General features: G+C 51.4%; 1 protein-coding gene across 1 annotated transcript in view; it reads left to right on the top strand.

Moving 5' to 3' along the window:
* The window catches only part of LOC143781838 (ATP-binding cassette sub-family B member 5-like), a 183,200-nt gene that overhangs the window by 134,413 nt on the left and 25,179 nt on the right, over positions 1 to 23,608 (top strand). Inside the window, exons 14-15 of the mRNA XM_077268722.1 lie at positions 22,858 to 23,028; positions 23,146 to 23,307. Coding sequence (XP_077124837.1) covers positions 22,858 to 23,028; positions 23,146 to 23,307 — 333 coding nt within the window. The remainder of the gene's footprint in view (positions 1 to 22,857; positions 23,029 to 23,145; positions 23,308 to 23,608) is intronic.

Here is a 23,608-nt window from a genome sequence, read left to right as displayed (position 1 = left end):
CAGCCTGATGTTGCTCTACCTTTTCAGGTTGAGGTCGACGCTTCTGAGATCGGAGCTGGGGCAGTGTTGTCGCAGAAAAGTTCTGACTGCTCCGTGATGAGGCCTTGTGCCTTCTTTTCCCGTAAATTTTCGCCCGCTGAGCGGAATTATGATGTTGGGAATCGGGAGCTTTTGGCCATGAAGTGGGCTTTTGAGGAGTGGCGCCATTGGCTTGAGGGGGCCAGACATCAGGTGGTGGTATTGACTGACCACAAAAATTTGGTTTATCTTGAGACCGCCAGGCGCCTGAATCCTAGACAGGCGCGCTGGTCATTATTTTTCTCTCGGTTTAATTTTGTGGTGTCATACCTACCGGGTTCTAAGAATGTTAAGGCGGATGCCCTTTCTAGGAGTTTTGAGCCTGACTCGCCTGGTAACTCTGAGCCCACAGGTATCCTTAAGGATGGAGTGGTATTGTCAGCCGTTTCTCCAGACCTGCGGCGGGCCTTGCAGGAGTTTCAGGCGGATAGACCTGATCGTTGCCCACCTGATAAACTGTTTGTTCCTGATGATTGGACCAGTAGAGTCATCTCTGAGGTTCATTCTTCTGCGTTGGCAGGTCATCCTGGCATTTTTGGTACCAGGGATTTGGTGGCAAGGTCCTTCTGGTGGCCTTCCCTGTCACGAGATGTGCGAGGCTTTGTGCAGTCTTGTGACGTTTGTGCTCGGGCCAAGCCTTGTTGTTCTCGGGCTAGTGGATTGTTGTTGCCCTTGCCTATTCCTAAGAGGCCTTGGACGCACATCTCGATGGATTTTATTTCAGATCTGCCTGTTTCTCAGAAGATGTCTGTCATCTGGGTGGTGTGTGACCGTTTCTCTAAGATGGTCCATTTGGTTCCTCTGCCCAAGTTGCCTTCTTCTTCCGAGTTGGTTCCTCTGTTTTTTCAAAATGTTGTTCGTTTGCATGGTATTCCTGAGAATATCGTTTCTGACAGAGGGACCCAATTCGTGTCTAGATTTTGGCGGGCATTCTGTGCTAGGATGGGCATAGATTTATCTTTTTCGTCCGCTTTCCATCCTCAGACGAATGGCCAGACTGAGCGGATTAATCAGACCCTGGAGACATATCTGAGGTGTTTTGTGTCTGCTGACCAGGATGATTGGGTTGCTTTTTTGCCATTGGCGGAGTTCGCTCTCAATAATCGGGCCAGCTCTGCCACTTTGGTGTCCCCGTTTTTCTGTAATTCGGGGTTTCATCCTCGATTTTCCTCTGGTCAGGTGGAATCTTCGGATTGTCCTGGAGTGGATGCTGTGGTGGAGAGATTGCATCAGATCTGGGGGCAGGTGGTGGACAATTTGAGGTTGTCCCAGGAGAAGACTCAGCTTTTTGCTAACCGCCGTCGTCGTGTTGGTCCTCGTCTTCGTGTTGGGGACTTGGTGTGGTTGTCTTCTCGTTTTGTCCCTATGAGGGTCTCTTCTCCTAAGTTTAAGCCTCGGTTCATCGGCCCGTATAAGATATTGGAGATTCTTAACCCTGTTTCCTTCCGTTTGGACCTCCCTGCATCCTTTTCTATTCATAACGTTTTTCATCGGTCATTATTGCGCAGGTATGAGGTACCGGTTGTGCCTTCCGTTGAGCCTCCTGCTCCGGTGTTGGTTGAGGGTGAGTTGGAGTACGTTGTGGAGAAAATCTTAGACTCTCGTGTTTCCAGACGGAGACTCCAGTATCTGGTCAAGTGGAAGGGATACGGCCAGGAGGATAATTCTTGGGTGAATGCATCTGATGTTCATGCCTCTGATCTGGTTCGTGCCTTTCATAGGGCCCATCCTGATCGCCCTAGTGGTTCGGGTGAGGGTTCGGTGCCCCCTCCTTGAGGGGGGGGTACTGTTGTGAATTTGGATTCTGGGCTCCCCCGGTGGCTACTGGTGGAATTGAACTGGTGTCTTCATCTTCTCTGTTCACCTGTTCCCATCAAGATGTGGGAGTCGCTATATAACCTTGCTGCTCTGTTAGTTGCTTGCCGGTCAACAATGTTATCAGAAGCCTCTCTGTGCTTGTTCCTGCTCCTAGACAACTACTAGATAAGTTGGACTCTTGTCCATGTTTGTTTTTGCATTTTTGTTCCAGTTCACAGCTGTAGTTTCGTTACTGTGTCTGGAAAGCTCTTGTGAACAGGAATTGCCACTCTGGTGTTATGAGTTAATGCCAGAGTTTTAAAGTAATTTCTGGATGGTGTTTTGATAGAGTTTTTTAGCTGACCATGAAAGTGTCCTTTCTGTCTTCTGCTATGTAGTAAGTGGACCTCAAATTTGCTAAACCTATTTTCATACTACGTTTGTTATTTCATCTTGATTCACCGCCAATACATGTGGGGGGCCTCTGTCTCCTTTCGGGGTATTTCTCTAGAGGTGAGCTAGGACTAATATTTTCCTCTGCTAGCTTTATTTAGTCCTCCGGCTGGTGCTGGGCATCTAGAATCAACGTAGGCATGCTACCCGGCCACTGCTAGTTGTGCGTTAGGTTTAGTTCATGGTCAGCTCAGTTTCCATCTTCCAAGAGCTAGTTCCTATATATGCTGATGCTATGATCTCTTGCCATTGAGATCATGACAGGGAGCAGAAGGTACAAGAGCAAGTGTCTGCGTGGCTTTTGCAGGACACGATGCCGGCTGCACAGCAGGGGAACAGCTGGCGGTGCTGAACCCCACTGACACATTGGCTGGTGTTTTTCTCTGTGCAGCTAGCAGTACCGGGCCCCAACTGGCGGTGTTAGAGCCCGGGGTCAGCAGGAGGAGGAGATGGAGCAGAGTGTAGGCCGAAGCCTGCACTGGCGGCAGCTTTGGGTCTGTTGTGCCTGCGTGGCAGTTGCAGGACACGTTGCCGGCTGCACAGCAGGGGAACAGCTGGCGGTGCTGAACCCCACTGACACATTGGCTGGTGTTTGGCTCTGTGCAGCTAGCAGTACCGGGCCCCAACTGGCGGTGTTGGAGCCCGGGCTCTGCAGGGGGAGCAGAGTGTAGGCCGAAGCCTACTTGAACCAATTTCAAAGGTAACCTTTAACCCCCCTCAGGGGTTACAAACTAGAAGAGCCACAGCTTATGCAGCAGTAGTGCCGCACAGGTCAAAGGTTGCTCTTTTAATTTTTCTCCTTGCACACGCCGAATGAAACACGTATAACATTTAGCCCTTTATACAGTCAAACTGTGTTGGAGGCGCGAGTTCCCTTTGTAATGAGACGCAGCACAGATGTCAAGAATCCCACCTTGGTGCTGGGTGCAGCCTCCTGAGCATTGTTATTTGCTGTACAGGAGTCTGCGCTGTCGTGTTATCCCCGGCCTAGCGCTGTTAGCGCTGCCCATCTTCTGACCTCATTTAATGTCGGCCGGTGCGGTTCGCGATGACCATGAATCCCAGCCCCGCAGTGTCTTAACATTGTTAAAACACTGCGGGGCTGGGATTCATGGCCTGGCGCAGCACATATGTTCGCCTCTCGCACTCGGGTCCTTACACCCGCTTCAGACTGTGCGGCGTCAGCTGATCCCTTATCGCATGCCGCGGCCATGAAGCCGCACAGTCTGAAGAAGGCGGAAGGAGATGAGTGACAACAGGCGAAGATATGCACTGCTCATGCCCATCAATCACACCCTCGCAGTCCCAATAAATAAGACACCGAGGGGCGTTGTGTGGGTCAGGGCGGCCGCAGAGGCGCAGGCAGCCAAACAATGATGCCAGAAGACAGGCAGCGCTACCAAGGGGGTTGCAGCATGTCATTACAAAGGAAAGTCACACCACCGGGACGGTTACATGGTCACACAGAGGACACATTTTAGACGTGTTTTCAGTTCCACATGTGCGAGGAGAATACGTTTATGAGCCACCTTGCACACATGCAGCATTACCGCTGTACAAGGTGGCCTTAAAAACGTACAAACGCCTGGGGGAGGGGGGACAGGTTCCCTTCAATTTCAGTTCTTGTGTCTGCGTGGCTTTTGCAGGACACGTTGCCGGCTACACAGCAGGGGAACAGCTGGCGGTGCTGGACCCCACTGACACTTTGGCTGGTGTTTTTCTCTGTGCAGCTAGCAGTACCGGGCCCCAACTGGCGGTGTTAGAGCCCGGGGTCAGCAGGAGGAGGAGATGGAGCAGAGTGTAGGCCGAAGCCTGCACTGGCGGCAGCTTTGGGTCTGTTGTGCCTGCGTGGCAGTTGCAGAACACGTTGCCGGCTGCACAGCAGGGGAACAGCTGGCGGTGCTGAACCCCACTGACACATTGGCTGGTGTTTGGCTCTGTGCAGCTAGCAGTACCGGGCCCCAACTGGCGGTGTTGGAGCCCGGGCTCTGCAGGGGGAGCAGAGTGTAGGCCGAAGCCTACTTGAACCAATTTCAAAGGTAACCTTTAACCCCCCCTCAGGGGTTACAAAGTAGAAGAGCCACAGCTTATGCAGCAGTAGTGCTGCACAAGTCAAAGGTTGCTCTTTTAATTTTGCTCCTTGCACACGCTGAATGAAACACGTATAACATTTAGCCCTTTATACAGTCAAACTGTGTTGGAGGCGCGAGTTCCCTTTGTAATGAGACGCAGCACAGATGTCAAGAATCCCACCTTGGTGCTGGGTGCAGCCTCCTGAGCGTTGTTATTTGCTGTACAGGAGTCTGCGCTGTCGTGTTATCCCCCGGCCTAGCGCTGTTAGCGCTGCCCATCTTCTGACCTCATTTAATGTCGGCCGGTGCGGTTCGCGATGACCATGAATCCCAGCCCCGCAGTGTCTTAACATTGTTAAAACACTGCGGGGCTGGGATTCATGGCCTGGCGCAGCACATATGTTCGCCTCTCGCACTCGGGTCCTTACACCCGCTTCAGACTGTGCGGCGTCAGCTGATCCCTTATCGCATGCCGCGGCCATGAAGCCGCACAGTCTGAAGAAGGCGGAAGGAGATGAGTGACAACAGGCGAAGATATGCACTGCTCATGCCCATCAATCACACCCTCGCAGTCCCAATAAATAAGACACCGAGGGGCGTTGTGTGGGTCAGGGCGGCCGCAGAGGCGCAGGCAGCCAAAGAATGATGCCAGAAGACGGGCAGCGCTACCAAGGGGGTTGCAGCGTGTCATTACAAAGGAAAGTCACACCACCGGGACGGTTACATGGTCACACAGAGGACACATTTTAGACGTGTTTTCAGTTCCACATGTGCGAGGAGGATACGTTTATGAGCCACCTTGCACACATGCAGCATTACCGCTGTACAAGGTGGCCTTAAAAACGTACAAACGCCTGGGGGAGGGGGGACAGGTTCCCTTCAATTTCAGTTCTTGTGTCTGCGTGGCTTTTGCAGGACACGTTGCCGGCTACACAGCAGGGGAACAGCTGGCGGTGCTGGACCCCACTGACACTTTGGCTGGTGTTTTTCTCTGTGCAGCTAGCAGTACCGGGCCCCAACTGGCGGTGTTAGAGCCCGGGGTCAGCAGGAGGAGGAGATGGAGCAGAGTGTAGGCCGAAGCCTGCACTGGCGGCAGCTTTGGGTCTGTTGTGCCTGCGTGGCGGTCGCAGGACACGTTGCCGGCTACACAGCAGGGGAACAGCTGGCGGTGCTGAACCCCACTGACACATTGGCGAGGTGTTTGGCTCTGTGCAGCCAGCACTTCCGGACAGCAACTAGCGTTGTTGGAGCCCGGGCTCTGCCGGTGGAGCAGAGTGTAGGCCGAAGCCTAATTGAACCGATTTCAAAGGTAACCTTTAACCCCCCCTCAGGGGTTACAAACTAGAAGAGCCACAGCTTATGCAGCAGTAATGCTGCACAAGTCAAAGGTTGCTCTTTTAATTTTGCTCCTTGCACACCCTGAAAGGAACACGTATAACATTTAGGCCCTTACACAGTCAAACTGATTTTGAGGCGTGAGTTCCCTTCGTAAAGAGACGCAGCACAGCTGGCAAAAATGCCACCTTGGTGCTTGGCGCAGCCTCCTGAGCATCGTTATTTGTTGCACAGGAGTCTGCGCTGTCGTGTTATCCCTTGGCCTTGCGCTGTTAGCGCTGCCCATCCTCTGACATCATGTAATGTCGGCCGTTGCGGTTTGCGATGACCATGAATCCCAGCCCCGCAGTGTCTTAACATTGTTAAAACACTGCGGGGCTGGGATTCATGGCCTGGTGCAGTACATATTTTCGCCTCTCGCTTGGTTTCTTACACCCGCTTCAGACTATGCGGCGTCAGCTGATCCCTTATCGCATGCCACGGCCATGAAGCCGCACAGTCCGAAGAAGGCGGAAGGAGATGAGGGACAGGCGAAGAAATGCACCGTTCATGCCCATCAATCACACCCTCACAGTCCCAATAAATAAGACACCGAGGGGCGTTGTGTGGGGCAAGGCAGCCGCAGAGGCGCAGGCAGCCAAACAATGATGCCAGAAGACGGGCAGCGCTACCAAGGAGCTTGTTGCGTGTCAATACAAAGGAAAATCACACCTGAGGGACGTTTTAATGGTCGCAGAGGACTCATTTTAGACGTGTTCAGTTTCCCATGGGCAAGGAGAATACGTTTCTGAGCCACCTTGCACACATGCAGCATTACTGTCGTACAAGGTGGCTGTAAAACGTAGAAACACCTGGGGGAGGGGGGACAGGTTTCCTTCAATTTCAGTTCTTGTGTCTGCGTGGCTTTTGCAGGACACGATGCCGGCTACACAGCAGGGGAACAGCTGGCGGTGCTGAACCCCACTGACACATTGGCTGGTGTTTTTCTCTGTGCAGCTAGCAGTACCGGGCCCTAACTGGCGGTGTTGGAGCCCAGGGTCAGCAGGAGGAGGAGAGGGAGCAGAGTGTAGGCCGAAGCCTGCACTGGAGCAAGTTGAAAGGGAAACTTTAACCCCCCCCCAGGCGTTTGTAGTTGAAAGAGCCATCGTGTACAGCACTAATGCTGTAAAAGGTAAACTTAGCTCTTTTAATTATGGTCCTTGCACATGCTGAACCTAACACTTATGAAAAGTGTCCCCTCCTACCGTGATACCGTCCGGTAGGTGGAACTTTCCTTTGTGATGTGACGCAGCACAGCCGTCATTCTTACCCCCTTGGCGCCGTGCGCTGCCTCCTCAGTGTTGTTTGAATCAGTCCCGGAGCCTGCGCTGTTAGGTTAGCCCTTGGCCATGCACACATTTTGCGCTGCCCGTCTTCTGACATCATTTGGTGTCAGGCTGGCTGCGCCTGTGCGGCCGCACTGGCCGAGATCCCGCCTCGTACTGTCTTCTGATTTAATCCCACTGGGGGCCTGAGATCCGTGGCCATGCGCAGTGCATATCCTCGCCTCTCACTCCCCTCCCTACGGCTTCTTCAGACTGTGCGGTGTCACGGCCGTGGCATGCTATTAGGGACCAGCTGACACCGCACAGTTTGAAGAAGCCGTAGGGAGATGAGTGAGAGGTGGAGGTTCAGATATGCACTGCGCATGTCCATGGATCTCAGGCCCCCAGTGGGATGAAATCAGAAGACAGTACGAGGCGGGATCTCGGCCAGCGCGGCCGCACAGGCGCAGCCAGCCTGACACCAAATGATGTCAGAAGACGGGCAGCGCAAAATGTGTGCATGGCCAAGGGCTAACCTAACAGCGCAGGCTCCAGGACTGATTCAAACAACACTGAGGAGGCGGCGCACGGCGCCAAGGGGGTAAGAATGACGGCTGTGCTGCGTCACATCACAAAGGAAAGTTCCACCTACCGGACGGTATCACGGTAGGAGGGGACACTTTTCATAAGTGTTAGGTTCAGCATATGCAAGGAGCACCACGAAAAGAGGCACTTTTTCCCTTTGCATCATTACTGCTGCACAACGTGGCTCCTTCAGTAACAAACGCCTGGGGGGGGGGACAGGTTCCCTTAAATTTAACTTGTTGTGCCTGCGTGGCGGTCGCAGTACACGTTGCCGTATACACAGCAGGGGAACAGCTGACGTTACTGAACCCCACTAACACATTGGCGAGGTGTTTGGCTCTGTGCGTACAGCACTACCAGGCAACAACTAGCGGTGTTGGAGCCCAGGGACAGGTGGAGGAGGAGGAGGTGGAGGAGGTAGGAGGGATTGCCACACACACAGCAGGGGAACAGCTGACGTTACTGAACCCCAATAACAGAGGAGGGACTGTCGGGACTGTGCGGACAGCACTTCTGGACGGCAACTAGCGGTGTTGGAGCCCAGGGACAGGTGGAGGAGGAGGAGGTGGAGGAGGTAGGAGGGATTGCCACACACACAGCAGGGGAACAGCTGACGTTACTGAACCCCAATAACAGAGGAGGGACTGTCGGGACTGTGCGGACAGCACTTCTGGACGGCAACTAGCGGTGTTGGAGCCCAGGGACAGGTGGAGGAGGAGGAGGTGGAGGAGGTAGGAGGGATTGCCACACACACAGCAGGGGAACAGCTGACGTTACTGAACCCCAATAACAGAGGAGGGACTGTCGGGACTGTGCGGACAGCACTTCTGGACGGCAACTAGCGGTGTTGGAGCCCAGGGACAGGTGGAGGAGGAGGAGGTGGAGGAGGTAGGAGGGATTGCCACACACACAGCAGGGGAACAGCTGACGTTACTGAACCCCAATAACAGAGGAGGGACTGTCGGGACTGTGCGGACAGCACTTCTGGACGGCAACTAGCGGTGTTGGAGCCCAGGGACAGGTGGAGGAGGAGGAGGTGGAGGAGGTAGGAGGGATTGCCACACACACAGCAGGGGAACAGCTGACGTTACTGAACCCCAATAACAGAGGAGGGACTGTCGGGACTGTGCGGACAGCACTACCAGGCAACAACTAGCGGTGTTGGAGCCCAGGGACAGGTGGAGGAGGAGGAGGTGGAGGAGGTAGGAGGGATTGCCACACACACAGCAGGGGAACAGCTGACGTTACTGAACCCCAATAACAGAGGAGGGACTGTCGGGACTGTGCGGACAGCACTTCTGGACGGCAACTAGCGGTGTTGGAGCCCAGGGACAGGTGGAGGAGGAGGAGGTGGAGGAGGTAGGAGGGATTGCCACACACACAGCAGGGGAACAGCTGACGTTACTGAACCCCAATAACAGAGGAGGGACTGTCGGGACTGTGCGGACAGCACTTCTGGACGGCAACTAGCGGTGTTGGAGCCCAGGGACAGGAGGAGGAGGAGGAGGTGGAGGAGATAGGAGGGATTGCCACACACACAGCTGGGGAACAGCTGACGTTACTGAACCCCAATAACAGAGGAGGGACTGTCGGGACTGTGCGGACAGCACTTCTGGACGGCAACTAGCGGTGTTGGAGCCCAGGGACAGGAGGAGGAGGAGGAGGTGGAGGAGATAGGAGGGATTGCCACACACACAGCTGGGGAACAGCTGACGTTACTGAACCCCAATAACAGAGGAGGGACTGTCGGGACTGTGTGGACAGCACTTCTGGACGGCAACTAGCGGTGTTGGAGCCCAGGGACAGGTGGAGGAGGAGGAGGTGGAGGAGGTAGGAGGGATTGCCACACACACAGCAGGGGAACAGCTGACGTTACTGAACCCCAATAACAGAGGAGGGACTGTCGGGACTGTGCGGACAGCACTACCAGGCAACAACTAGCGGTGTTGGAGCCCAGGGACAGGTGGAGGAGGAGGAGGTGGAGGAGGTAGGAGGGATTGCCACACACACAGCAGGGGAACAGCTGACGTTACTGAACCCCAATAACAGAGGAGCGACTGTTGGGACTGTGCGGACAGCACTTCTGGACGGCAACTAGCGGTGTTGGAGCCCAGGGACAGGTGGAGGAGGAGGAGGTGGAGGAGGTAGGAGGGATTGCCACACACACAGCAGGGGAACAGCTGACGTTACTGAACCCCAATAACAGAGGAGGGACTGTCGGGACTGTGCGGACAGCACTTCTGGACGGCAACTAGCGGTGTTGGAGCCCAGGGACAGGTGGAGGAGGAGGAGGTGGAGGAGGTAGGAGGAATTGCCACACACACAGCAGGGGAACAGCTGACGTTACTGAACCCCAATAACAGAGGAGCGACTGTTGGGACTGTGCGGACAGCACTTCTGGACGGCAACTAGCGGTGTTGGAGCCCAGGGACAGGTGGAGGAGGAGGAGGTGGAGGAGGTAGGAGGGATTGCCACACACACAGCAGGGGAACAGCTGACGTTACTGAACCCCAATAACAGAGGAGGGACTGTCGGGACTGTGCGGACAGCACTACCAGGCAACAACTAGCGGTGTTGGAGCCCAGGGACAGGTGGAGGAGGTGGAGGAGGTAGTAGAGATTGCCACACACACAGCAGGGGAACAGCTGACGTTACTGAACCCCAATAACAGAGGAGCGACTGTTGGGACTGTGCGGACAGCACTTCTGGACAGCAACTAGCGGTGTTGGAGCCCAGGGACAGGTGGAAAAGCAGAGGAACACAATGTAGGCCGAAGCCTGAGAAAGTCGAAAGGGAACCTGTAACCCCCCCCCAAGGCGTTTGTAGCTGAAAGAGCCAGCTTGTGCAGCACAAAAGATGCAAAAGGAAAAGGTGGCTCTTTTCATCATGCTCCTTGCAAACACAGAACTAAACACTTATAAAATGTGTCCCCTGAAACCGTGAAACCGTCTCGGAGGTAGGACTTTCCTTCGTAATATGACGCAGCACAGCCGTCATTCCTCCCCCCCCGGGCGCCGCGCCCCGGCCCCTCAGCGTAGTTTGATTCCGTCCCGGAGCCTGCGCTGTTATGTTATCCCTTGGCCAGGCACACTTAGCGCTGCCCATCTTCTGACATCATTTGGTGTCAGGCTGGCTGCGCCTGTGCGGCCGCGCTGGCCGAGAGCCCGCCTCGCAGTGTCTTCTGATTTTATCCCACTGGGGGCCTGGGATCCATGGCCATGCGCAGTGCATATCCTCGCCTCTCACTCCCCTCCCTACGGCTTCTTAAGACTGTGCGGTGTCACGGCCGTGGCATGCTATTAGGGACCAGCTGACACCGAACAGTCTGAAGAAGCCGTAGGGAGATGAGTGAGAGGTGGAGGTTCAGATATGCACTGCGCATGTCCATGGATCCCAGGCCCCCAGTGGGATTAAATCAGAAGACACTGCGAGGCGGGCCCTCGGCCAGCGCGGCCGCACAGGCGCAGCCATCCTGACACCAAATGATGCCAGAAGACGGGCAGCGCTAAGTGTTGTGAATTTGCTTTTTGCTCCCTCTAGTGGTTACTAGTTTTTTGACTCTGGTTTTTCTGTCATTCCTTTTATCCGCACCTGGGTCGTTAGTTAGGGGTGTTGCTATATAAGCTCCCTAGACCTTCAGTTCAATGCCTGGCAACGTAGTTATCAGAGCTAGTCTGCTGTGCTCTTGTCTACTGATCCTGGTTCCAGTTATATCAGCTAAGTCTGCCTTTTGCTTTTTGCTATTTGTTTTGGTTTTGTATTTTTGTCCAGCTTGTTCCAAATCTATATCCTGACCTTTGCTGGAAGCTCTAGGGGGCTGGTGTTCTCCCCCCGGACCGTTAGACGGTTCGGGGGTTCTTGAATTTCCAGTGTGGATTTTGATAGGGTTTTTGTTGACCATATAAGTTACCTTTCTTTATTCTGCTATCAGTAAGCGGGCCTCTCTGTGCTAAACCTGGTTCATTTCTGTGTTTGTCATTTCCTCTTATCTCACCGTTATTATTTGTGGGGGGCTTCTATCCAGCTTTGGGGTCCCCTTCTCTGGAGGCAAGAAAGGTCTTTTGTTTTCCTCTACTAGGGGTAGCTAGATTCTCCGGCTGGAGCGTGTCATCTAGAATCAACGTAGGAATGATCCCCGGCTACTTCTAGTGTTGGCGTTAGGAGTAGATATATGGTCAACCCAGTTACCACTGCCCTATGAGCTGGATTTTTGTATTCTGCAGACTTCCACGTACCTCTGAGACCCTCGCCATTGGGGTCATAACAGTTTGCCAGGCCAGTATTAAATGTTTAATGCGTTGCAGAAGAGGGATTATAAGAAAGAAGATTCTGAGTTTTTTTTTTTTTTCTTTCTTCTTCCCCTTTACCTCAGAGTGGCTATGCTTGCTGCAGACATGAATGTCCAGACCTTGATTACAAGTGTGGACCAGCTGGCTACTCGTGTGCAGGGCATACAAGACTATGTTATCAGAAATCCTAGGTCAGAACCTAAAATACCGATTCCTGAACTGTTTTCCGGAGACAGGTTTAAGTTTAGGAATTTTGTGAATAATTGTAAATTGTTTTTGTCCCTGAGACCCTGTTCATCTGGAGACTCTGCTCAGCAAGTAAAAATAGTTATTTCGTTCTTACGGGGCGACCCTCAGGATTGGGCTTTTTCGCTGGCGCCAGGAGATCCGGCATTGGCTGATATTGATGCGTTTTTTCTGGCGCTCGGTTTACTTTATGAGGAACCCAATCTTGAGATTCAGGCAGAAAAGGCCTTGCTGGCTATGTCTCAGGGGCAGGACGAGGCTGAAGTGTATTGCCAAAAATTTCGGAAATGGTCCGTGCTGACACATTGGAACGAGTGTGCACTGGCCGCTAATTTTAGAAATGGCCTATCTGAAGCCATTAAGAATGTTATGGTGGGTTTTCCCATTCCCACAGGTCTCAATGATACTATGGCACTGGCTATTCAAATTGACCGGCGGTTGCGGGAGCGCAAAACCGCAAATTCCCTCATGGTGTTGTCTGAACAGACACCTAATTCGGTGCAATGTGATAGAAAAACCACAAATTCCCTCATGGTGTTGTCTGAACAGACACCTGATTTAATGCAATGTGATAGAATCCTGACTAGAAATGAGCGGAAAATTCATAGACGCCGGAATGGCTTGTGCTACTACTGTGGTGATTCTACACATGTTATCTCAGCATGCTCTAAACGTATAGCTAAGGTTGTTAGTCCTGTCACCGTTGGTAATTTGCAACCTAAATTTATTCTGTCTGTAACTTTGATTTGCTCACTGTCGTCTTATCCTGTCATGGCGTTTGTAGATTCAGGTGCTGCCCTGAGTCTTATGGATCTGTCATTTGCTAAGCACTGTGGTTTTACTCTTGAACCATTAGAAAATCCTATTCCTCTTAGGGGTATTGATGCTACGCCATTGGCAGCAAATAAACCGCAGTATTGGACACAGGTTATCATGTGCATGACTCCTGAACACCGCGAGGTGATACGTTTCCTGGTTTTACATAAAATGCATGATTTGGTTGTTTTAGGGCTGCCATGGTTACAGACCCATAATCCAGTCCTGGACTGGAAGGCTATGTCAGTCTCAAGTTGGGGCTGTCGTGGTATTCATGGGGATTCCCTGCCTGTGTCTATTGCTTCTTCTACGCCTTCGGAAGTTCCGGAGTATTTGTCTGATTATCAGGATGTCTTCAGTGAGTCTGAGTCCAGTGCACTGCCTCCTCATAGGGACTGTGACTGTGCTATAGATTTGATCCCAGGCAGTAAGTTTCCTAAGGGAAGACTGTTTAATCTGTCGGTACCTGAACATACCGCTATGCGTTCATATATCAAGGAGTCTCTGGAGAAAGGACATATTCGTCCGTCTTCTTCCCCCCTTGGTGCGGGATTCTTTTTTGTGGCAAAAAAGGACGGATCTTTGAGACCTTGTATTGATTATCGGCTTTTAAATAAGATCACTGTCAAATTTCAGTATCCTTTACCGCTGTTGTCTGACTTGTTTGCCCGGATTAAAGGTGCCAAGTGGTTCACCAAGATAGACCTTCGTGGTGCGTACAACCTTGTGCGCATTAAGCAAGGTGATGAATGGAAAACCGCATTCAATACGCCCGAAGGTCATTTTGAGTACTTGGTGATGCCTTTTGGGCTCTCCAATGCGCCTTCAGTTTTTCAGTCCTTTATGCATGACATTTTCCGGAAGTATCTGGATAAATTTTTGATTGTTTATCTGGATGATATTTTGTTTTTTCTGATGATTGGGATTCGCATGTGGAGCAGGTCAGGTTGGTCTTTAAAATTTTGCGTGAAAATTCTTTGTTTGTCAAGGGCTCAAAGTGTCTCTTTGGTGTACAGAAGGTTCCCTTTTTGGGGTTCATTTTTTCCCCTTCTGCTGTGGAGATGGACCCAGTCAAGGTCCGAGCTATTCTTGATTGGACTCAGCCCTCGTCGGTTAAGAGTCTTCAGAAGTTCTTGGGTTTCGCTAACTTCTACCGTCGTTTTATCGCTAATTTTTCTAGCATTGTGAAACCGTTGACGGATATGACCAAGAAGGGCTCCGATGTAGCTAACTGGGCTCCTGCTGCCGTGGAGGCTTTCCAGGAGTTGAAGCGCCGGTTTACTTCGGCGCCTGTTTTGTGCCAGCCCGATGTCTCACTTCCCTTTCAGGTTGAGGTGGATGCTTCAGAGATTGGAGCAGGGGCCGTTTTGTCGCAGAGAGGCCCTGGTTGCTCTATTATGAAACCTTGTGCCTTTTTCTCCAGGAAGTTTTCGCCTGCCGAGCGAAATTATGATGTGGGCAATCGGGAGTTGTTGGCCATGAAATGGGCATTTGAGGAGTGGCGTCATTGGCTCGAGGGTGCTAAGCATCGTGTGGTGGTCTTGACTGATCACAAAAATCTGATGTATCTCGAGTCTGCTAAACGCCTTAATCCGAGACAGGCCCGCTGGTCATTGTTTTTCTCCCGCTTTGATTTTGTTGTCTCGTATTTACCAGGTTCAAAGAATGTGAAGGCCGATGCTCTTTCTAGGAGCTTTGTGCCTGATGCTCCTGGAGTCGCTGATCCTGTTGGTATTCTTAAAGATGGAGTTATCTTGTCAGCTATTTCTCCGGATCTGCGACGTGTGTTGCAGAGATTTCAGGCTGATAGGCCTGAGTCTTGTCCACCTGACAGACTGTTTGTCCCGGATAAATGGACCAGCAGAGTCATTTCCGAGGTTCATTCCTCGGTGTTGGCAGGTCACCCGGGAATTTTTGGCACCAGAGATCTGGTGGCCAGGTCCTTTTGGTGGCCTTCCTTGTCAAGGGATGTGCGGTCATTTGTGCAGTCCTGTGGGACTTGTGCTCGAGCTAAGCCTTGCTGTTCTCGTGCCAGCGGTTTGCTCTTGCCCTTGCCTGTCCCGAAGAGACCTTGGACACATATCTCCATGGATTTCATTTCTGATCTTCCGCTATCTCAGGGCATGTCCGTTATCTGGGTGATATGTGATCGCTTCTCCAAGATGGTCCATTTGGTTCCTTTGCCTAAGCTGCCTTCCTCTTCCGATCTGGTTCCTGTGTTTTTCCAGAACGTGGTTCGTTTGCACGGCATCCCTGAGAATATTGTGTCAGACAGAGGATCCCAGTTCGTTTCTAGGTTCTGGCGATCCTTTTGTAGTAGGATGGGCATTGATTTGTCGTTTTCGTCTGCTTTCCATCCTCAGACTAATGGACAGACGGAGCGAACCAATCAGACTTTGGAGGCTTATTTGAGGTGTTTTGTCTCTGCTGATCAGGACGATTGGGTGACATTCTTGCCGTTGGCTGAGTTTGCCCTTAATAATCGGGCTAGTTCCGCCACCTTGGTTTCGCCTTTTTTCTGCAACTCTGGTTTCCATCCTCGCTTTTCTTCGGGTCATGTGGAGCCTTCTGACTGTCCTGGGGTGGATTCTGTGGTAGATAGGTTGCAGCGGATCTGGAATCATGTGGTGGACAACTTGAAGTTGTCACAGGAGAGGGCTCAGCGCTTTGCCAACCGCCGCCGCGGTGTGGGTCCCCGACTACGCGTTGGGGATTTGGTATGGCTTTCTTCCCGCTTTGTTCCTATGAAGGTCTCCTCTCCCAAATTTAAACCTCGTTTTATTGGGCCTTACAAGATATTGGAAATCCTTAATCCTGTATCTTTTCGTCTGGATCTTCCTGTGTCGTTTGCTATTCACAATGTATTTCATAGGTCCTTGTTGCGGCGGTACATTGTGCCTGTAGTTCCTTCTGCTGAGCCTCCTGCTCCGGTGTTGGTTGAGAGCGAGTTGGAGTACGTGGTGGAGAAGATCTTGGATTCTCGCCTCTCCAGGCGGAGGCTTCAGTACCTGGTCAAGTGGAAGGGCTATGGTCAGGAGGATAATTCCTGGGTGGTCGCCTCTGATGTTCATGCGGCCGATTTAGTTCGTGCCTTTCATGCCGCTCATCCTGATCGCCCTGGTGGTCGTGGTGAGGGTTCGGTGACCCCTCACTAAGGGGGGGGTACTGTTGTGAATTTGCTTTTTGCTCCCTCTAGTGGTTACTAGTTTTTTGACTCTGGTTTTTCTGTCATTCCTTTTATCCGCACCTGGGTCGTTAGTTAGGGGTGTTGCTATATAAGCTCCCTAGACCTTCAGTTCAATGCCTGGCAACGTAGTTATCAGAGCTAGTCTGCTGTGCTCTTGTCTACTGATCCTGGTTCCAGTTATATCAGCTAAGTCTGCCTTTTGCTTTTTGCTATTTGTTTTGGTTTTGTATTTTTGTCCAGCTTGTTCCAAATCTATATCCTGACCTTTGCTGGAAGCTCTAGGGGGCTGGTGTTCTCCCCCCGGACCGTTAGACGGTTCGGGGCTTCTTGAATTTCCAGTGTGGATTTTGATAGGGTTTTTGTTGACCATATAAGTTACCTTTCTTTATTCTGCTATCAGTAAGCGGGCCTCTCTGTGCTAAACCTGGTTCATTTCTGTGTTTGTCATTTCCTCTTACCTCACCGTTATTATTTGTGGGGGGCTTCTATCCAGCTTTGGGGTCCCCTTCTCTGGAGGCAAGAAAGGTCTTTTGTTTTCCTCTACTAGGGGTAGCTAGATTCTCCGGCTGGAGCGTGTCATCTAGAATCAACGTAGGAATGATCCCCGGCTACTTCTAGTGTTGGCGTTAGGAGTAGATATATGGTCAACCCAGTTACCACTGCCCTATGAGCTGGATTTTTGTATTCTGCAGACTTCCACGTACCTCTGAGACCCTCGCCATTGGGGTCATAACAGCTAAGTGTGCCTGGCCACGGGATAACATAACAGCGCAGGCTCCGTGACGGAATCAAACAACGCTGAGGAGCCGGGGCGCGGCGCCGGGGGGGGAGGAATGACGGCTGTGCTGCGTCATATTACGAAGGAAAGTCCCACCTCCGGGACGGTTTTACGGTATCAGTGGACACATTTTATAAGTGTTAAGTTCTGCGTGTGCAAGGAGCTAAACCAAAATAGCTACCTTTTCCTTGTGCAGCATTACTGCTGCACAAGGAGGCTCTTTCAGTAACAAACGCCTTGGGGGGGGGACAGATTCCCTTACATTTCAGTTGTTGTGTCAGCGTGGCGGTCGCATGACACATTGCCGGCTACACAGCTGGGGATCAGCTGACGTTACTGAAACCCAATAACACTGGGTCGTATGTTTTGACTGTGCAGACGGCACTTCTGAGCCTCAACTGGCGGTGTTGGAGCCCAGGAATTTAAGTTCGGGTGGTAGAAAGATGAACACAACAGGAGACCTGGATAACGTATACAGTGACCTAATTATTTAATCAGGAGGAGGAGTGGCAAATTCCTGCGAGATCCAGGCCTTGTTCATTTTCAGGAAAGTAAGCCGGTCAACGTTATCGGAGGATAGTCGCATGCGACGGTCAGTTAGTACACCACCTGCAGCACTAAAGACACGTTCCGATAATACACTGGCCGCAGGGCAAGACAGCACCTCCAATGCATACTGGCTTAGCTCTGGCCATGTATCCAGCTTTGAGACCCAAAACTTGAAAGGGGAAGAGCCGTCTGGGAGTACAGCAAGAGGGCAAGACATGTAGTCTGTCACCATCTGACGGAACCGTTGCCTCCTGCTGACTGGAGCCGTCTGTGATGGTGTAGACTTTTGTGGGGGGCACAGAAAACTGTGCCACAGTTGGGCCATACTGGTCTTGCCTTGGGCAGAGGCACTGCTTCTGCTCCCTCTTTGTGCAGAGCCTCCACCACTGCCTGGACGCACTGAGCTGCTTTGGAATGCACTAGCAGCACTTCTCTCAGTTGGAATGGAGAAGATGATGGAATTGACCAGTGTGTCTTGGTACTCCCGCATTTTTCGCTCCCGGTTCAACGTTGTGATGAGGCTTTCTACGTTGTCCCGGTAGCGAGGATCGAGGAGGGTGAACACCCAATAATCAGACATGTTGAGAATGTGGGCGATGCGGCGGTCGTTTCTCAGGCACTGCAGCATGTAATCCACCATGTGCTGCAGACTGCCAACTGCCCAAGAAACGCTGTCCCCTGCTGGAGGCGTGATATCTGCCCGCTCGTCATCACCCCACCCTCGCTGTACACACTGAGTACTGGACAATTCGGTAACTCCCTCCTCTGGACGGATGTCTTCCTCCTCCATTGACTCCTCCTCATCCTCCTCACAAACTGTCCCCTGCCTACGCGTTTGTGAGGAACCACGTGGCGCTGACTGTCCAGAAGATGATGGAAATGGTGAATCCTCATCCTCCACCTCTTCCACAACATCATCCCTTAGCGCTTGCAGTGATTTTTCAAGCAGGCAGATAAGGGGGACAGTCATGCTGACTAGTGCATCATCTGCACTCGCCATCCGCGTGGAATAATCAAAGGGACGCAAAACCTGGCAGACGTCATTCATAGTGGCCCACTCTGTGGTTGTGAAGTCTGTACGGCGCTGAGTGCGACTTCTTTGCGCCTGAAGCAGCTGGTACTCCATTACAGCTTGCTGCTGCTCACACAACCGCTCCAACATATGTAATGTGGAATTCCACCTGGTAGGTAGGTCACATATGATGCGATGTTCCGGCAGGCGGTGTCGGCGCTGCAGAGCCGCAATGCGCGCTTTTGCCGTGCTGGAACGCCGCAAGTGAGCACACTCTAGGCGGACCTTGTGCAGCAGTGCATCAAGATCCGGATAGTCCCTCAAAAAGCTCTGCACGACCAAATTGAGCACATGTGCCAGACATGGGATGTGAGTGAGGTTGCCGAGGCCCAGAGCTGCCACCAGATTTCGGCCATTATCACACACTACCATGCCTGGCTGGAGATTCGCTGGCACAAACCACACATCGCTCTCCTGCTTGATGGCATTCCAGAGCTCCTGCGCTGTGTGGCTACGATTCCCCAAAAAAATTAATTTCAAGACGGCCTGTTGACGTTTGGCCACGGCTGTGCTCATGTCGGTCGTAACAGGTACACGTTCATCACGGGTCCATGTGGAGGTGGACTGTGACGGCTCCTGCAGCGATGATTCTGAGGAACTGGTGTAAGAGGAGGAGTCAATGCGTACAGAATGGATTCCTGCAATCCTTGGAGTGGGCAGGACACGTCCTGCGCCACTCGCACGGTCTGTACCCGGCTCAACTACATTAACCCAATGGGCAGTGAGGGAAAGGTATCGCCCCTGTCCATGTTGACTGGTCCACGCATCGGTGGTGAGGTGGACCTTGCTACTGACGGCGTTCAGTAGCGCGTGTTTTATGTGTCCCTCCACATGCTTGTGCAGGGCAGGGACGGCTTGCCTGCTGAAGTAAAAGCGGCTGGGCACATTGTACTGTGGGACTGCCAATGACATCAAGTCACGGAAGCTGTCAGTCTCCACCAGCCTGAATGACAGCATTTCCAGTGACAGAAGTTTGGCAATGCCTGCAGTCAGAGCCTGTGCTCGTGGGTGGTTTGACGAGAAAGGCCGCCTTTTCTCCCATGCCTGTACTACCGATGGCTGTAGACTGGGCTGGGAGTGTGTGGATGACTGGGAAAGTGGTGCTGCGGGTGGAATTACAGCGGGTCTCTGGACAACAGGGCCAGAGGTTCTTCCACGGCGATCCTGGGAGGAAGCCGAACCAGCTGCGTGTGAGCTAGAGGAAGAGGCAACACGAGCTGAAGAGGTGGTAGCTGCCGCTGTTGGTTGGCCTAGCTCTTCAGTGTGTTTTTCTAACTCCGCCGGGTGCCTGTTGCGCACATGTTTCCACATGTTGGAGGTATTGAGGTTGCTGACATTTCGACCTCTTTTGACTTTTTGATGACACACCTTGCATCTGACATAGCAAATGTCATCTGCAACTGTGTCAAAAAAGGACCAGGCACTGCAAGTCTTGGGAGCGCCCTTTTTGGCTTTTGGAAGAGACATGCTCCTAACGGGTGCCAAAGCGGAGGCTGCAGGATCCGCAGTCTTCCCCCTCCCTCTCCCTCTTTGGGCCGTACGGGGAATCTCTTCCTTAGAGCTGCTCCCACCACCTTCCTGTCCCTCACGCCAAGATGGGTCAAGGACCTCATCATCTACACTACCCTCTGCCCCCAACTGCTCCTCCTGGGTAGTCTCAGCAGCAGAGCACGCACCAGTAAGTGGCACCTGAGTGTCATCATCAGCTGATGCGGCCTGCGATGTGGTGACCGGAGCCACTGGCCCACCCGCCTCTTCAGAGGAAGAGAGAAAAAGCTGTTGGGCATCACTGCACCCTGCCTCTTCTTCCATTTCTCCAATGCTGCTTGGCTGGCCCCGTTTCCAAGCCAAGAGATTCAGAGAACAGAAGTAGAGACGGCTCCTGTCCTGGGCTCTCTGTCTGCCTGGGCAATTTGGCAGGTGGTGAAGAGACAGATGGCTGCTCTCCAGTGCTCTGTGTCTGAGAGGATGTGGCACTAATTGAAGTTGATGCATTAGCTGCCATCCATCCGACAACGGCTTCAATTTGGTCTTCACGCAGCAGCGGTGTACGGCGCTCTGACACAAAGCTGCGCATGAATGACTGTTGCCTGGTGAAAGTGGGTGCTGATGAGTCACCGGTGCCCGCAGCAGGCACAGAATCCCCACGTCCCCTCCCTGCTCCGCGCCCACGCCCACGCCCACGTGCCTTACTCACTGCCTTCTTCATCTTGGTTGACTGATAAAGATAAGCAGAAAAGTACTAACGGCTTTGTGTGCTTATTCCTGAGCAACTCCTCCTAACAGGTATAAGAAACACTAATTTTCTAAAGTGTGGACTAGACTTTAATATGAGCTAATGTGGCCTACACAAATGTAAAGTGGTGTAACTGGTGTGTTTGGTGAACTTTATTATTTATTTATTTTTGGGGGGCTGAACTGACAACGGATAGAGCTGCAGTCACACGGAGACCGTGCAGACAGACGTAAACGGCGCTGCAAGGCCCAAAAACCCTCCTCTACGTTATCCTATGTAGTGTTTTTCCATAAGTTAGCTGGAGACGGGTGGAAAGACACTAATAGGATTTTTTTGAAAAAATGTGCAGCAGCCTGCACTACTTAAAACAAAATGAAAATTAATTTGGCGGTATGATGCAGTGAACAACCCTGAGCTGGAGACAACCAGGCTATGGCTGCTCCCAGACTACAGGGCGAGCTGCAGTCACACGGAGACCGTGCAGACAGCCGTAAACGGCGCTGCAAGGCCCAAAAACCCTCCTCTACGTTATCCTATATAGTGTTTTTCCACAAATTAGCTGGAGACGGGTGGAAAGACACTAATAGGATTTTTTTGAAAAAATGTGCAGCAGCCTGCACTACTTAAAACAAAATGAAAATTGATTTGGCGGTATGACGCAGTGAACAACCCTGAGCTGGAGACAACCAGGCTATGGCTGCTCACAGACTACAGGGCGAGCTGCAGTCACACGGAGACCGTGCAGACAGCCGTAAACGGCGCTGCAAGGCCCAAAAACCCTCCTCTACGTTATCCTATATAGTGTTTTTCCACAAATTAGCTGGAGACGGGTGGAAAGACACTAATAGGAATTTTTGGAAAAAATGTGCAGCAGCCTGCACTACTTAAAACAAAATGAAAATTGATTTGGCGGTATGACGCAGTGAACAACCCTGAGCTGGAGACAACCAGGCTATGGCTGCTCACAGACTACAGGGCGAGCTGCAGTCACACGGAGACCGTGCAGACAGCCGTAAACGGCGCTGCAAGGCCCAAAAACCCTCCTCTACGTTATCCTATGTAGTGTTTTTCCACAAATTAGCTGGAGACGGGTGGAAAGACACTAATAGGATTTTTTTGAATAAATTAGCAGCAGACTACACTACTTGAAAAGAAAAAAAAAAAAGAACAGTATGAGGCAATGAACCACCCTCCCTGAACTGAATACAACCAGCTATGGATGGCCTATGTGGCTGCACTCAGACTAGAGAGTGGGCTGCACTCACACACACACACACACACAGACCTTGCAGATCACTGTGAAAACAGCGCTACAAGGCAAAAGCAAGGTGAATAGTAGGTGAACACAGCGGTTGCTAAATTAGCCTTTGGAAAGCACAAAGAAGCAAATCGCTATCTCTAAACTGTCCCTCAGTCAGCAAACAGCGTCCTGTCACTAACTGAATTCACAGCAGAGTGATCGCAAAATGGCGCCAGCGACTTTTAAACTGCATCATGACATCATTTCAGCAGCCAATCACAGCCTTGCCAGTAGTTTCATGCCCTCCATGCTAAACAGGATGTGCCCACACTTGGAATCATTCTCATTGGCTGAATTTTTGCATTTTGAATCTTGGAACTTCCGATTCCGGTATCCGATACGCGGCAAGTATCGGAATCCCGGTATCGGAATTCCGATACCGCAAGTATCGGCCGATACCCGATACTTGCGGTATCGGAATGCTCAACACTATTCCTGAGTATGAATGGATACCTCATGCAGGGAGAAGTACCCACCCCTAGTTTAAAATATCTGATAACACCCACTTGGATTTAACAAAAGTTAACACGTTAGGTACCAAATACTTTTAACAGAGAGATTCAGAATGTGAAAAAAAGACTTTTTTTTTATTAGGCTCTGCTGCAACCACTATTGCATCGCGTGTCCAGTTCATCATGTGTTCATTGATTGACAGTGGTAGTGGTTAAGATTTCAATTGCCATAATTTGTGAAGCTTGAGAAATTCTTTCTTTGTTTTGCATTAAATATTTTTTATCTTTTTTAATCTTTTCCATTTCAGAAATTTGAAACTCTTGTTGGAGAAAGAGGGGCACAGTTAAGTGGTGGCCAAAAGCAAAGAATAGCAATAGCCAGAGCTTTAGTGAGAAATCCTAAGATACTTCTCCTGGATGAGGCCACTTCTGCTCTAGATACTGAAAGTGAATCAATTGTGCAGGCTGCTTTAGATAAGGTATGAATGATGAACATTTTGTGAACCAAAATAATAGCATTTTGATGAAGGTATTCTACCAAAACACACTGTTGGGTAGTTTACGTTTTATATTTATATTTATTGCATTATTTTCAGGCCAGTAAAGGGCGGACAACAATTGTGTTCGCCCATCGACTTAGTACAGTTTGGACAGCGGATCTAATTGTGGTGGTACAAAATGGCACAGTGAGTGAGCAAGGTACTCATTCAGAATTAATGGACATAAAAGGAATATATTACAACCTTGCAACAGCACAGGTACAGTAGACTCGGCCATTTGGCTAATCGCTTGAATCTATGCAAACAAAATCTAAAATCGGTGGTGCAGGTCATGTATGGCTTCCCACTACTAGTTACAGCAGGGGTGGGAACTGCAGGCCTGCTGGCCATTTATGGCCAATGATGACCTCTTCTCTCTGGCCCCCCGGACAGATTCCCTAGGAAAGCAGTGCTTGGGTCGGTAACTGTGTATTGATGGCCGCCAGCCTTTCAGTTTCTTCTTGGTCTATGAGCACATGCACACAATATTCACTACTAAATGCTTAGGCATATGTAATAA

Source organism: Ranitomeya variabilis, chromosome 6 (genome assembly GCF_051348905.1).
Source record: "Ranitomeya variabilis isolate aRanVar5 chromosome 6, aRanVar5.hap1, whole genome shotgun sequence".
Classification (NCBI taxonomy): Eukaryota; Metazoa; Chordata; class Amphibia; order Anura; family Dendrobatidae; genus Ranitomeya; species Ranitomeya variabilis.
This window is presented reverse-complemented; position numbering and strand designations above follow the sequence as displayed.